General features: G+C 71.0%; 3 protein-coding genes across 3 annotated transcripts in view; 1 reads left to right on the forward strand and 2 right to left on the reverse strand.

Moving 5' to 3' along the window:
- Window positions 1–482: 482 nt before the first annotated feature.
- Window positions 483–8,513, reverse strand: TGFB1 (transforming growth factor beta 1). The gene is given in 10 exon segments (XM_075446179.1): window positions 483–713; window positions 2,356–2,509; window positions 4,204–4,352; window positions 4,441–4,523; window positions 4,639–4,756; window positions 6,052–6,096; window positions 6,098–6,228; window positions 8,118–8,183; window positions 8,186–8,218; window positions 8,221–8,513. Coding segments are annotated over 10 exon segments (1,140 nt in total). The 5' UTR covers window positions 8,423–8,513; the 3' UTR covers window positions 483–554.
- Window positions 8,514–10,662: 2,149 nt separating this feature from the next.
- On the reverse strand, window positions 10,663–11,379 carry B9D2 (B9 domain containing 2). The gene is given in 4 exon segments (XM_075446168.1): window positions 10,663–11,018; window positions 11,093–11,214; window positions 11,289–11,322; window positions 11,325–11,379. Coding segments are annotated over 4 exon segments (528 nt in total). The 3' UTR covers window positions 10,663–10,701.
- Window positions 11,380–11,413: 34 nt separating this feature from the next.
- The window catches only part of BCKDHA (branched chain keto acid dehydrogenase E1 subunit alpha), an 8,980-nt gene continuing 8,193 nt past the window's right edge, over window positions 11,414–12,200 (forward strand). Inside the window, exons 1-2 of the mRNA XM_075446125.1 lie at window positions 11,414–11,458; window positions 12,129–12,194. Of these exons, the coding sequence (XP_075302240.1) occupies window positions 11,414–11,458; window positions 12,129–12,194 (111 nt within the window). The remainder of the gene's footprint in view (window positions 11,459–12,128; window positions 12,195–12,200) is intronic.

Consider the following 12,200-nt stretch of genomic DNA (forward strand, 5'->3'; position numbering starts at 1 on the left):
CCATCTGGGTGTTTTCCATTCGTCATCGCCTCGGGGGGGTCCCCATGAGTCACCCCCCCCCCATAATTAGTGGTTTCACTGCCCGCCCCCACGCGTGGGCTTGTGGTTTATGGGGGGGGGGGGGGGGGCGCAGACGTCTGGACCCCCCCCCAGCTCCAACCGCAGCCCCACCCCCCCGCCTTGTCCCCCCCCCCAACATCCCGGGGGGCCCCCACTTCCTTCCCCCCCCCCCCATGGAAGAATATTTTTATCCTTCCGCCAGATGACGGCGTGGGGATGGGGGGGGGGGGTGTTTAGAGGAGCCTGGGGGGGGGTCCCTGGATCCCTGAGGCTTCCCCCCCCCCCCACCAATTTCATCTCCCCCCCCCCAAAATAAAACAGAACCAGAAAAAGCCCCTTAAAAATAAAAAAGCCCCTAAAAAAGCCCCTAAAAAAAAGCCCCTAAAAAAAAAAAAATCCCTATAAAAATGAGGAAGAAGCGGTTAAAAATTAAATAAGTTTTTTTGGCGGGGGTGGGGGGTCCGGGGGGTCCCGGGGGGGTCCCGGGGGGGGGGTCAGCTGCACTTGCAGGCGCGGACCACCATGTTGGAGAGCTGCTCCACCCGCGCCTTGCGCCCCACGTAGTAGACGATGGGGAGGGGGTCGAGGGTCTGGGGGACGCAGCACGGCGCCGCCGACGCCCCCGGGTTGTGTTGGTTGTAGAGAGCCAGCACCTGCGGGGACCCCCCCCCACCCCAAAAGTCAGGGACCCCCCCCCCGAGACGCAGAGACCCCCCCTGAGACGGAGGGAACCCCCCCGAGACAGAGGGAACCCCCCAGAGTCAGAGGGGACCCCCTGCGATGGAGGGAACCCCCCCGAGATGGAGGGGACCTCCCCTGAGTCACAGGGACCCCCCCCCCCCGAGACGGAGACCCCCCCCGAGATGGAGAGACCCCCCCCCTCAAAGTCAGGGACCCCCCCCGAGTCACAGGGACCGCCCCCCCGGAGTCAGAGGGGACCCCCTGAGTTGGAGGGGACACCCCCCCCCCCCCCCCCGCCCCGAGTCAGGGAAGTCAGGGACCCTCTCCCCAGGGACCCCCCCCCTTCTGCCCTGGGACCCCTGGGACCCCCCACCCCTCTCCCCAGGGACCCCCAGGACCCCCACCCCTCCTCTCCCCAGGGACCCCCCCACCCCTCTCCCCAGGGACCCCCAGGACCCCTGGGACCCCCACCCCTCTCCCCAGGGACCCCCAGGACCCCCACCCCTCCTCTCCCCAGGACCCCCCCCCCCACCCCTCTCCCCAGGGACCCCCAGGACTCCCACCCCTCCTCTCCGTAGGAACCCAGGTGTCTGGGACCCCCCACCCCTCTTCCCAGGGAACCCCAGGACCCCCCCCACCTCCTCTCCCCAGGACCCCTGGGACCCCCACCCCTCTCCCCAGGACCCCCACCCCTCCTCTCCCTAGGGACCCAGGTGTCTGGGACCCCCACTCCTCTCCCCAGGGACCCCCAGGACCCCCCCCACCCCTCTCCGCCAGGACCCCTGGGACCCCCACCCCTCTCCCCAGGACCCCCACCCCCTTCCTCTCCCTAGGGACCCAGGTGTCTGGGACCCCCACTCCTCTCCCCAGGGACCCCCAGGACCCCCCCCACCCCTCTCCCCAGGACCCCTGGGACCCCCACCCCTCTCCCCAGGACCCCCCACCCCTCCCTCCCTAGGGACCCAGGTGTCTGGGACCCCCACTCCTCTCCCCAGGGACCCCCAGGACCCCCCCCACCCCTCTCCCCAGGACCCCTGGGACCCCCACCCCTCTCCCCCAGGACCCCCACCCCTCCTCTCCCTAGGGATCCAGGTGTCTGGGATCCCCACCCCTCTCCCCAGGGACCCCCACTCCTCTCCCCAGGACCCCTGTGACCCCCACCCCTCTCCCCAGGACCCCCAGGACCCCTGGGACCCCCCACCCCTCTCTCCCAGGACCCCCACCCCCCCTCTCCCCAGGGACCCCCCCAGGACCCCTGTGACCTCCACCCCTCTTCTCCCCAGGACCCCTGGGACCCCCCCCCCCTCTCCCCAGGGACCTGCAGGACCCCTGTGACCCCCACCTCTCTCCCCAGGACCCCTGGGACCCCCATCTCTCTCCCCAGGACCCCTACCCCTCTCCCTAGGACCCCTGGGACCCCCACCCCCTCTCCCCAGGACCCCTGGGACCCCCACCCCCTCTCCCCAGGACCCCTGTGACCCCCCCCACCCCTCTCCCCAGGACCCCTGGGACACCCCCCCCCCCCTCCCCAGGACCCCCGCCCCTCTCCCCAGGACCCCTGGGACCCCCCCCACCCCTCTCCCCAGGACCCCTGGACCCCCCCCAGCCCCCCACCTTGGTGTACTGGGTGTCGGCGCTCCAGATGTAGGGGCAGGGCCCGAGGCAGAAGTTGGCCATGTAGCCCTGGGGCTCGTGGATCCACTTCCACTGCAGGTCCCGCCGGAAGTCGATGTACAGCGGCCGCACGCAGCAGTTCTTCTCCTCCGTCCTGGGGGGGGGGACACGACAGGGGGGGTCCTGGGGGGGCCCCGCATCCCTGGGGGGGGGCCCCGGCCAGGTCTGGGGGTCCCCAGGCAGTTTTAGGGCTCCCCAGCCCTCCCCCGGGGAGATCTGGGCTTCTCAGGGGGGCCCTAGTCCTCTCAGGGGGCCCTAGTCCTCTCTGGGGGGGGCTCTGGGGGTCCTGAGTCCACTCTGGGGGGGTCCCCACATCCCTAGGGGGGGGTCCCCGGCCAGGTCTGGGGGTCCCCAGGCAGTTCTGGGGGGTCCCCAGGCAGGTCTGGGGGTCCCCAGCCCTCCCTCGGGGAGATCTGGGCTTCTCAGGGGGGCCCTAGTCCTCCCGGGGGGGGATCTGGGGGGTCTCTGGGGGCCTCTAATCCTCTCGGGGGGGGGGCTCTGGGGGTTCTGAGTCCTCCCTGGGGGGGTCCCCCGCATCCCTGGGGGGGGCCCCGGCCAGGTCTGGGGGTCCCCAGCCCTCCCTCAGGGAGGATTGAGGTATCACAAGGGGGGCCCTAGTCCTCTCAGGGGGCCCAGGTCCTCTCTGGGGGGGGCTCTGGGGGTCCTGAGTGCTCTGGGGGGGTCCCCACATCCCTGGGGGGGGTCCCCCAGCCAGGTCTGGGGGTCCCCAGGCAGGTCTGGGGGTCCCCAGCCCTCCCTCGGGGAGGATTGAGGTATCGCAAGGGGGCCCAAGTCCTCTCTGGGGGTCTCTGGGGGACTCTAATCCTCTCGGGGGGGGGGCTCTGGGGGTTCTGAGTCCTCTCTGGGGGGGTCCCCGCATCCCGGGGGGGGGCCCCGCATCCCGGGGGGGGGGTCCCCAGCCAGGTCTGGGGGTCCCCAGCCCTCCCTTGGGGAGATCTGGCTTCTCAGGGGGGGCCCTAGTCCTCTCGGGGGGGGGGAATCTGGGGGTCTCAAGTCCTCTCTGGGGGGGGGTCTCTGGGGGTCCTGAGTCCACTCTGGGGGGGGGGGGGTCCCCAGGCAGTTTTAGGGGTCCCCCAGCCCTCCCTCGGGGAGATCTGGGCTTCTCAGGGGGGCCCTAGTCCTCTCGGGGGGGGGCTCTGGGGGTCCCAAGTCCCCTCTGGGGGGGGGCTCTGGGTGTCTCTGGGGGTCCCCGGTTATCTTGGGGGGGGTCCCCAACCCCTCCCAGGGGACCCCAAGCATCCGAGGGGTCCCCAAGCACCCAGACGTCCCTGGACACCCCTGAGGGGGGGGTGCCCCATCATTTTGGGGGTCCCATTTTTTTGGGGGGGGGGTCCTGATCTAGGAGGGGACCCCAACTCTCCCTGGGCGGTGGGGGGGGGACCCCAACTCTCCCTCTTTGGGGGGGGGGGTTGATGACTTCCCAACCCCTCCCCATGGGACCCCCAAGCATCCGAGGGGTCCCCAAGCACCCAGCTATCCCTGGGCACCCCTGAGGGGGGGTGTCCCCCATCATTTTGGGGGTCCCATTTTTTTTTGGGGGGGGGGTCCTGATCTAGGAGGGGACCCCAACTCTCCCCTCAGTGGGTGGGGGGACCCCAACTCTCCCTCGTTGGGGGGGGGGGGTTGATGACTTCCCACCCCTCCCCATGGAACCCCAAGCATCCGAGGGCTCCCCCAGCGCCCCGACGGCCCCGAGGGGACCCCCCCCATAATTTTTTAGGGGGGGTCCCGAGTTTTTGGGGTGCAGAGGGGGGGTCCCCCCCCCACCCGAAGCAGTAGTCGGCGTCCAGGGCGCGCCGGCGGCGGGCGCTGTGGAGGTCGTTGGCGCGCTCGGGCGGCAGCGACATGGCCAGGACGTAGGGGACGCGCCGGTGCTTCTGGGCGATGCCCTGCATGTCCCCCCGCTGCTGCTCGAAAACCTGGGGGGGGGGGCCACGGGGTGACACTGGGTGGGGGGCACCCCAAAACCCCCCCCCGACCCCCCAAAATCCCCCCCCCAGCCCCACCTTCGATGGAGACGCGCATCTCCTCGCCGGGCTCCCGCTCGCAGGCGCAGTGGACGCTCAGCTTGAACAGCCCCAGGGGGTCTGCGAGGGGGGGGGTGTTTTTTTTTTTTTGGGGGGGGTCTTGAGGGTTTGGGGGGGGTCGGGGAAAATTTGGGGGGACCCCCCTGGGGACCCCCCCCCCCCAAAAAAACTTAACCACTGCCGCCGAGCCACTGCTGGACGACGTCGGTGACGTCGAACCAGAGCCACTCCTCGTCCGGCGTCGCCCGCACCGAGCGCCCGCGCAGGTACCGCCACGAGGCGTTGCCGTAGCCCTGGGGGGGGTCCCCGAGTTTGGGGGGGGTCCCCAAAATCCCCCCCCAGCACCCCGAAACCTCCCCGGCACCCCAAAGCACCCCCCAGCACCCCCTGTGCCCCTAAAACCACCCCCAAAGCAACCAAATCCCCCCCTGGGCACCCCAAAACCATGGCCGGGGGGGTCCCCAAAGCCCCCCCCAGATCCCCAAAACATGGCCAGGGGTCCCCAAAGCCCCCCCCAGCACCCCAAACCCCCCCCGGCACCCCAAAGCACCCCCTGTGCCCCCAAAACCCACCCTGTACCCCCAAATCCTCCCTTGGGCAACCAAATCCCCCCCCCCGTGCACCCAAAACCACGGCCGGAGGGTCCCCAAAACCCCCCCCAGGTCCCCAAAAAATGGCCGGGGGGGTCCCCAAAACCCCCCAGGTCCCCAAAAAATGGCCAGGGGTCCCCAACCACCCCCCCCCCCCCCCCCCCGTGTCCCCTCTGCGTTTGCCATCGCTGCACCTGCCCCTGCCACAGCCGCCCCCACGCCCTGTCCCCATGTCCCCGTGTCCCCAAACCCGGTTGTCCCCATGGCCGTGGCACCCCAGGTCCCCATGTCCTCGTGTCCCCATGTCCCCAAACCCAGTGTCCCCATGTCCCCATGTCCTCATGTCTCCAAACCCACTGACCCCATGTCCCTGTGTCCCCAAACTTGGTGTCCCCATGTCCTTGTGCCCCCAAACCCAGTGTCCCCATGTCCCCATGTCCCCAATCCCCGTGTCCCCATGGCTGTGGCACCCCAGGTCCCCATGTCCTCGTGTCCCCATGTCCCCAAACCCCACGTCCCCATGTCCTCATGGGCCCAAACCCGATGTCCCCATGTCCCCAAACCCAGTGTCCCCATGTCCCTGTGTCCTCCAAACCTGGTGTCCCCATGTCCCAAATCCCAGTGTCCCCATGTCCTCATGTCCCCAAACCTGGTGTCCCCATGTCCCCGTGTCCCCAAACCCAGTGACCCCTATGTCCCCATGTCCTCATGTCCCCAAACCCGGTGTCCCCATGTCCCTGTGTCCCCAAACTTGGTGTCCCCATGTCCCTATGCCCCATGTCCCCAATCCCAGTGTCCCCACAGCCGTGACACCCCAGTGTCCCCATGTCCCCATGTCCCAAATCCCAGTGTCCCCACAGCTGTGGTACCCCAGGTCCCCATGTCCCCATGTCCCCAAACCCACTGACCCCATGTCCCCGTGTCCCCAATCCCAGTGTCCCCACAGCCGCGTCCCCCCAGGTCCCCGTGTCCCCCCCCCCCCCCCGCCGTGTCCCCACCTGGTAGAGCTCGAGGCGCTGCTCGACCTGGGGGCCGTCGGCGCCCAGCCCGCTGCCGCAGCATCCGCAGCTCGGCCCGGTGCAGCAGCGCCTCGCGCCCCAGCGCCGCCCGCACCCGCGAGGCGTTGAAGACGAAGAAGGTGCTGCGGCTGGTCGGGCGCCACTGCTCCGGCAGGCCTGCAAGGAGGGGGGGGAATCGGCTCCGTGTTCACTCTGGAGCGGAGTGATGGCCGCAGAGCCTCGCTTCCCCCTCCCGGCCGTCCCGTGCGCGGAGGGGGGGGGAAATCGGCTCCGTGTTCACTCTGGAGCGGAGTGATGGCCGCAGAGCCTCGCTTCCCCCTCCCGGCCGTCCCGTGCGCGGAGGGGGGGGAAATCGGCTCTGTGTTCACTCTGGAGCGGAGTGATGGCCGCAGAGCCTCGCCTCCCCCTGCTGGTTGCCCCGTGCATGGGGGGGGGGGAACCGGCGCCGTGTTCACTCTGGAGCGGAGTGATGGCCACAGAGCCTCACTTCCCCCCTCCTGGTTGCCTTGTGCGTTGGGGGGAGGGGGAAACTGGCGCTGCGTTCACCTCTGGAGCGGAGTGATGGCCACAGAGCCTCGCTTCTCCCTCCTGGTTGCCCCGTGTGTGGAGGGGGGGGAACCGGCGCCGCGTTCACTCTGGAGCGGAGTGATGGCCACAGAGCCTCGCTTCCCCCTCCCAGCTGCCCCGTGTGCGCAGGCTGGACCCCGAGCTCACAGGGGGGCTGCGGGTCAGCGCCGCTCCCCCCCGCCCGCACCCAGGGGACCCAGGCGTCCCCACACCCTCCCCTCGCTCGGCGGGGAACCGTGGGCCCGGCCAGGCCTCCCCGAGCTCAACAAAGCTCCCTCAGAGCCGGGAATTACTCAGCAAACCACAACGTCCGGCTCATCCCCGAGCGCCACCGCGGCCGGGGGAGCTGCTGGGGGGCACCCGGGGGGCCGGGGCCGGGGTGGGCACCCAAGCGTGTGGCCAGGGGGGGACCCGGGCGTCTGGGTGGGACCTCCGGTGTCCGGGCCAAGGTGGGCACCCAAGCGTGTGGCCAAGGGGGACCCGGGCGTCCCGGGGGCACCCAGGTGTCCAAAGGGGACCCAGGGGTCCAGGCCAGGGGACACCCCGGTGTCTCGGCCAGGGTGGGCACCATGTCTGGGTTGGGGGGACCTGGGCGTCTTGACCGGGGGGGACCCTGGTGTCCGGGTGGGACCCAGGCTTCCGGTCAGGGGGGACCCAGACATCTGGGTGGGACCCAGACATCCGAGCAGGGGGGATCCCACGTGTCCAAGGGGGACCCTGGCATCCGGTCCAGGGGCGACCCAGGCGTCCGGGCTGGGGGGGACCCAGGTGTCTGGGCTGGGGGGACCCAGGCATCCAAAGGGGACCCTGGCTTCCAGACCAGGGGGGACCCCAGCATCCGGGTGGGACCCAGACAGCTTGGCCAGGGGGGACCCAGGCATTTGGGGTGACCCAGGCGTCTGGTCCATGGGGGACCCAGGTGTCTGGGAGGACCCAGGCGTCCTGGTTGGGGGGGACCCCGGCATCCGCGTGGGACCCGGGTGTCCGGTCCAGGGGGCACCCAGCTGTCTGGGTTGGGGGGGACCCAGGCATTTGGGGTGACCCAGGCATCTGGTCCATGGGGGACCCAGGTGTCTGGGGGGCACCCCGGCATCCGCGTGGGACCCGGGTGTCCGGTCCAGGGGGCACCCAGCTGTCCGGGCTGGGGGGGACCCAGGCATTTGGGGTGACCCAGGTGTCTGGTCCATGGGGGACCCAGGTGTCCAGGTCAGGGGGGACCCCGACATCCAAAGGGGACCCCGGCGTCTGGACCAGGGGGGACCCAGGCGTCCTGGTTGGGGGGGACCCCGGCATCGGGGTGGGACCCGGGTGTCCGGTCCAGGGGGGCACCCAGCTGTCCGGGCTGGGGGGGACCCAGGCGCCTGGAGGGACCCCGGCATCTTGGCCGGGGGGGACCCAGCTGTCCAAACCAGTGGGGACCCCGGCGTCCGGGTGGGGAGCTGGGCCCCCAGCCCCCCCCCCAGCCCCCCCAAACTCACCCTCGGCGGGCTCCATGGGGAAGCGCTGCAGCTCCTTGGCGTAATATTCCTCGGGGTCCTCGGGGTCCGCAGCCGCGCCCGCTGCCGCAGCAGCTCCCGGTGCTGTTGTAGAGGGCCCGCACGTCCTCGGGCAGCGGCCGCGGGGGGGGGTCGCCGGGGGGGGGCTCGGCCAAGCGCAGCTTGCTCAGGATCTGGCCCCGCACCGCTTCGATCCGTTTCCTCCGCGCCGCTTCCAGGTCCAGCGAGCGGCACGTGGAGAGCGCCCGGGCGGCCCCCAGCAGAGCCAGCAGCACGGCCAGCTCCATCCCGCGACAGGGACCCCCCCCCGGGACCGGGGGACCCCCCCCGAGCCGCGATACGCCCCGCCCCGAGCCGCGATACCCGCCCCGAGCCGCGATATCGCCCCCTCCGAGCCGCGATATCGCCCCCTCCGAGCCGCGATACCCCCCCGAGCCGCGATATCGCCCCCCCCGAGCTGCGATACCCCCCCCGAGCCGCGATATCCCCCCCTCGAAATGCGATATCCCGCTCCAAACTGGGATTTCCCCCCCCAGCTAAACTGGGATACCCCGCGCTGGAGCTCCCCGGAGCGGGGTCCGGGACCCCCACTCCCCCCCCCCACGGAAAAGGGACCCCTCCCCACTGGAAGCGGGACCCCCCCCAGCCGAAGCGGGACCGGTTGCAGCTCCCGGCCGGGTCCCGGCGGGTTTTGAGGCGGGCGGAGGAGCGGCCCCGGCCCCACCCAGGAAACGGGGGGGGGACAAGGGGGGGGGGCCACGACACGGGGGACACCCAGGGCCGCCCCCCCCCCCCCCCCCCCCGCAAAGCTTCTTCCGCTGGGCGGGAGGGGGAGGGGAAACTGAGTCACGGCCGGGACCCCCCCCCCCCCGGGGAGCCGTCGGGACCCCCCGGGAGCGGTCGGGACCCCCCAGCAGGGACCCGGGACACTCCGCCCCCCCCCCCCCACCAAAAGACTCAGACGTCTGGGACGCTTCCTCCTCCTCCTCCTCCTCCTCTTCCTCCTCCCCCCCCGCGGCGTTTCGGACCCCCCAGGAGGGCGGGGGGGCGGGGTCCGCCCACACCCCCCTCAAAAAAAAAACCCCCACACTGATGAGCTGGAAAAGGAGCTTTATGGGGGGGGGGACACACAGAGGGGGGGACCCCACAAAAATAACCGACCCCCCCCCGGGAGTGGGGATGGGGGGTCCCCAAGAGTGTGTGGGGGGGGAAGATGTCCCGGGGGACCCCCCCCCGTCCTGCCCCTCGGGGACCCCGGTGGCCTGGTCTGGGGGGGACGAAGTGTCCCGGTGTGTGGGGGGGACTCGGGGGTCCTGTCTCTGGGGGACCCCCCCTGTCCCATCCCTCGGAGACCCCCAAATCCCATCACCAGGGGACCCCCCCATCCCATCTGTGGGGGACCCCCACGTCCCACCCCTTGGGGACCCCCAAATTCTGTCCCTTTGGGGGACCCCCACATCTCACCCCAGGAGACCCCCCCTGTCCCATCCTGTAGGGACCCCCATGTCCCATCCCCGGGGGACCCCCAAATCCCATCTCTGGGTGACCCCAGCGCCCCGTCCCTTGGTGACCCCCACCTCCCACCCCCTGGAGACCCCCAAATCCCATCTGTGGGGGGCCCCGGTGTCCTGTCCCTTAGGGTCCCCACATCCCACCCCCAGGGGGACCCCCAAATCCCATCCCCTTGGGGACCCCCACATCCCACCCCCAGCGCCCTGTCCCTTGGGGACCTTGGTGTCCCACCCCTGGGGGACCCCCAAATCCATCTATGGAGCCTCCCAGCACCCCATCCCTTGGTGACCCCCACCTCCCACCCCCTGGAGCCCCCCAAACCCCTCTGCAGACCCCAAATCCCGTTCCCAGGGGGCCCCCCACTTCCACCCCTACGACATCCCAGCATCCCACCCCCGGGGGACCCCCATATCCCATCTACGGAGCCCCCGGCGCCCCGTCCCTTGGTGACCCCCACCTCCCACCCCAGGGGACCCCTAAATCCCATCCCTAGGCACCCCAGCGCCCCGTCCCTGGTGACCCCCACCTCCCACCCCCTGGAACCCCCCCAACCCCCCCCGGGGACCCCCAAATCCCGTTCCCAGGGGGCCCCCCACTTCCCACCCCTACGACATCCCAGCATCCCCACCCCTGGGGGACCCCCAAATCCCATCTGGGGGGGACCCCAGTGTCCTGTCCCTTAGGGTCCCCCACATCCCACCCCCAGGGGACCCCCAAATCCCATCTATGGAGCCTCCCAGCACCCCATCCCTTGGTGACCCCCACATCCCACCCCGGGGACCCCAAAATCCCATCCCTAGGGCACCCCAGCGCCCCGTCCCTTGGTGACCCCCACCTCCCACCCCCTGGGGACCCCCCAAATCCCATCTGGGGGGGACCCCAGTGTCCTGTCCCTTAGGGTCCCCCACATCCCACCCCCAGGGGATTCCCACTTCCCACCCCGGGGGGACCCCCAAATCCCATCTACAGAGCCCTCCAGCGCCCCGTCCCTTGGTGACCCCCACCTCCCACCCCCGGGGCCCCCCAAATCCCCCTTTCGGGGTGTCCCCCCCCCTCAGCACTCGACGCCGAAGCGCCCGAGCCGCCGCGTGACGATGCCCAGCCGCAGGTGGACGACGCCGGCCGCTTCCGTCCGCAGCCGGAACCTCTCGGCCGCCGCTGCCGTCGTCACCTCGGGGTGGCGGAGTTGGGGACCCCCCCCCAAAAGCCACCCCCTCACCCGCTCCCCCCACGACCCCCGGGGTCTCCAGGTGACGCAGGCCAGCGCGTGGCAGCCGGGGGCCGTGGGGACGTGGCAGCAGCCGTACCCCAACGCCTCGCCGCGCCCCGACGCGTCCAGGTGCCACACTTGGAAATGGAGCTTGGGCCAACCTTGGGGGGGGGTCAAAAATTTTGGGGGGGGGGGGGGGGGGTATAGAACCCCCCCACCCCCACCCAGCACCCACCTTGAAGCCCCTTGGTGGCAAAGTGGAGGTCGAGGGGGTGACACCAGTAGGCGACATCGTCGGCGTGGGGGTCGTCGACCTGCGTCTGGCCGGACGCTGAGCCCGCCAGCAGCTTCCAGGCGCTGCCTGGGGGGGGGAAATGGGGGGGGTCAGGGGGACCCCCGGAATTGGGGGGACCCCCCCCCGAACCCCAAACCTGACCGGCGTGCAGCCCCACTTGCAGAAGAGGCGGCGGCGGGGAAGCCGCTGGCCCCCACGATCTGGCCCAGGAGGTGCAGCTCCGCCATCTTGGCGCCTTGTGGGAGGGGGGGGGGGAGGGAAATGGGGGGGGCTGGGGGGGACCCCCACTCTGTGCCCCTCGGCGCTGTGCGCCCCCCATTCCGCCCCGCTGCTCTGGCTGATCTTGGACCCCCATAGACCCCCCGGGCCCCCAACAGCCCCCCCTTGGACCCCCATAGCCCCCCCTTGGACCCCATAGACCCCCCTTGGACCCCCATAGCCACCCCTGGACCCCCATAGCCACCCCTGGGACTCCCAACAGCCCCCCCTTGCACCCAATAGACCCCCTGGACCCCCAAAAGCCCCCCCTGGCCCACCAAAAGCCCCCTTGGGCCCCCATAGCCACCCCTTGGACCCCCATAGCCCCCTGCTTGCACCCTAACAGCTCCCCTGGACCCCCACAGCCCCCCCTTGCACTCCCCTGTGCCCCAATAGCCCCATAGCCCCCCCCCGGACCCCCATAGCCCCCTCTTGGTCCCCAATAGCTCCCCCGAACCCAAATAGCCCCCCTTGCACCCTCATAACCCCCCCTTGGACCCCCATAGCCCCCTCCTTGCACCCCAACAGCCCCCCCCGGACCCCCATAGCCCCCCCTTGCACCCCCCTGCGCCCCAATAGCCCCCCATAGCCCCCCTTGTGCCCCAGAAGCCCCCCCCGGACCCCCGTAACTCCCCTTAGACCCCCATAGCCCCCCCCCTTGCAGCCCAACAACCACCCTTGGGCCCCCATTTTCACACCCCCCCCCCCCCCCTTCCAGGGGTCCCAGCTCCGCGCACCGGTCCCGCGCCTCCTCCCCGCCACGCACTCGGGCCTCGTTGCCGCGGCAACA

The sequence above is a fragment of the Opisthocomus hoazin genome, chromosome 39 (genome assembly GCF_030867145.1).
Source record: "Opisthocomus hoazin isolate bOpiHoa1 chromosome 39, bOpiHoa1.hap1, whole genome shotgun sequence".
In the NCBI taxonomy this organism is placed as follows: Eukaryota; Metazoa; Chordata; class Aves; order Opisthocomiformes; family Opisthocomidae; genus Opisthocomus; species Opisthocomus hoazin.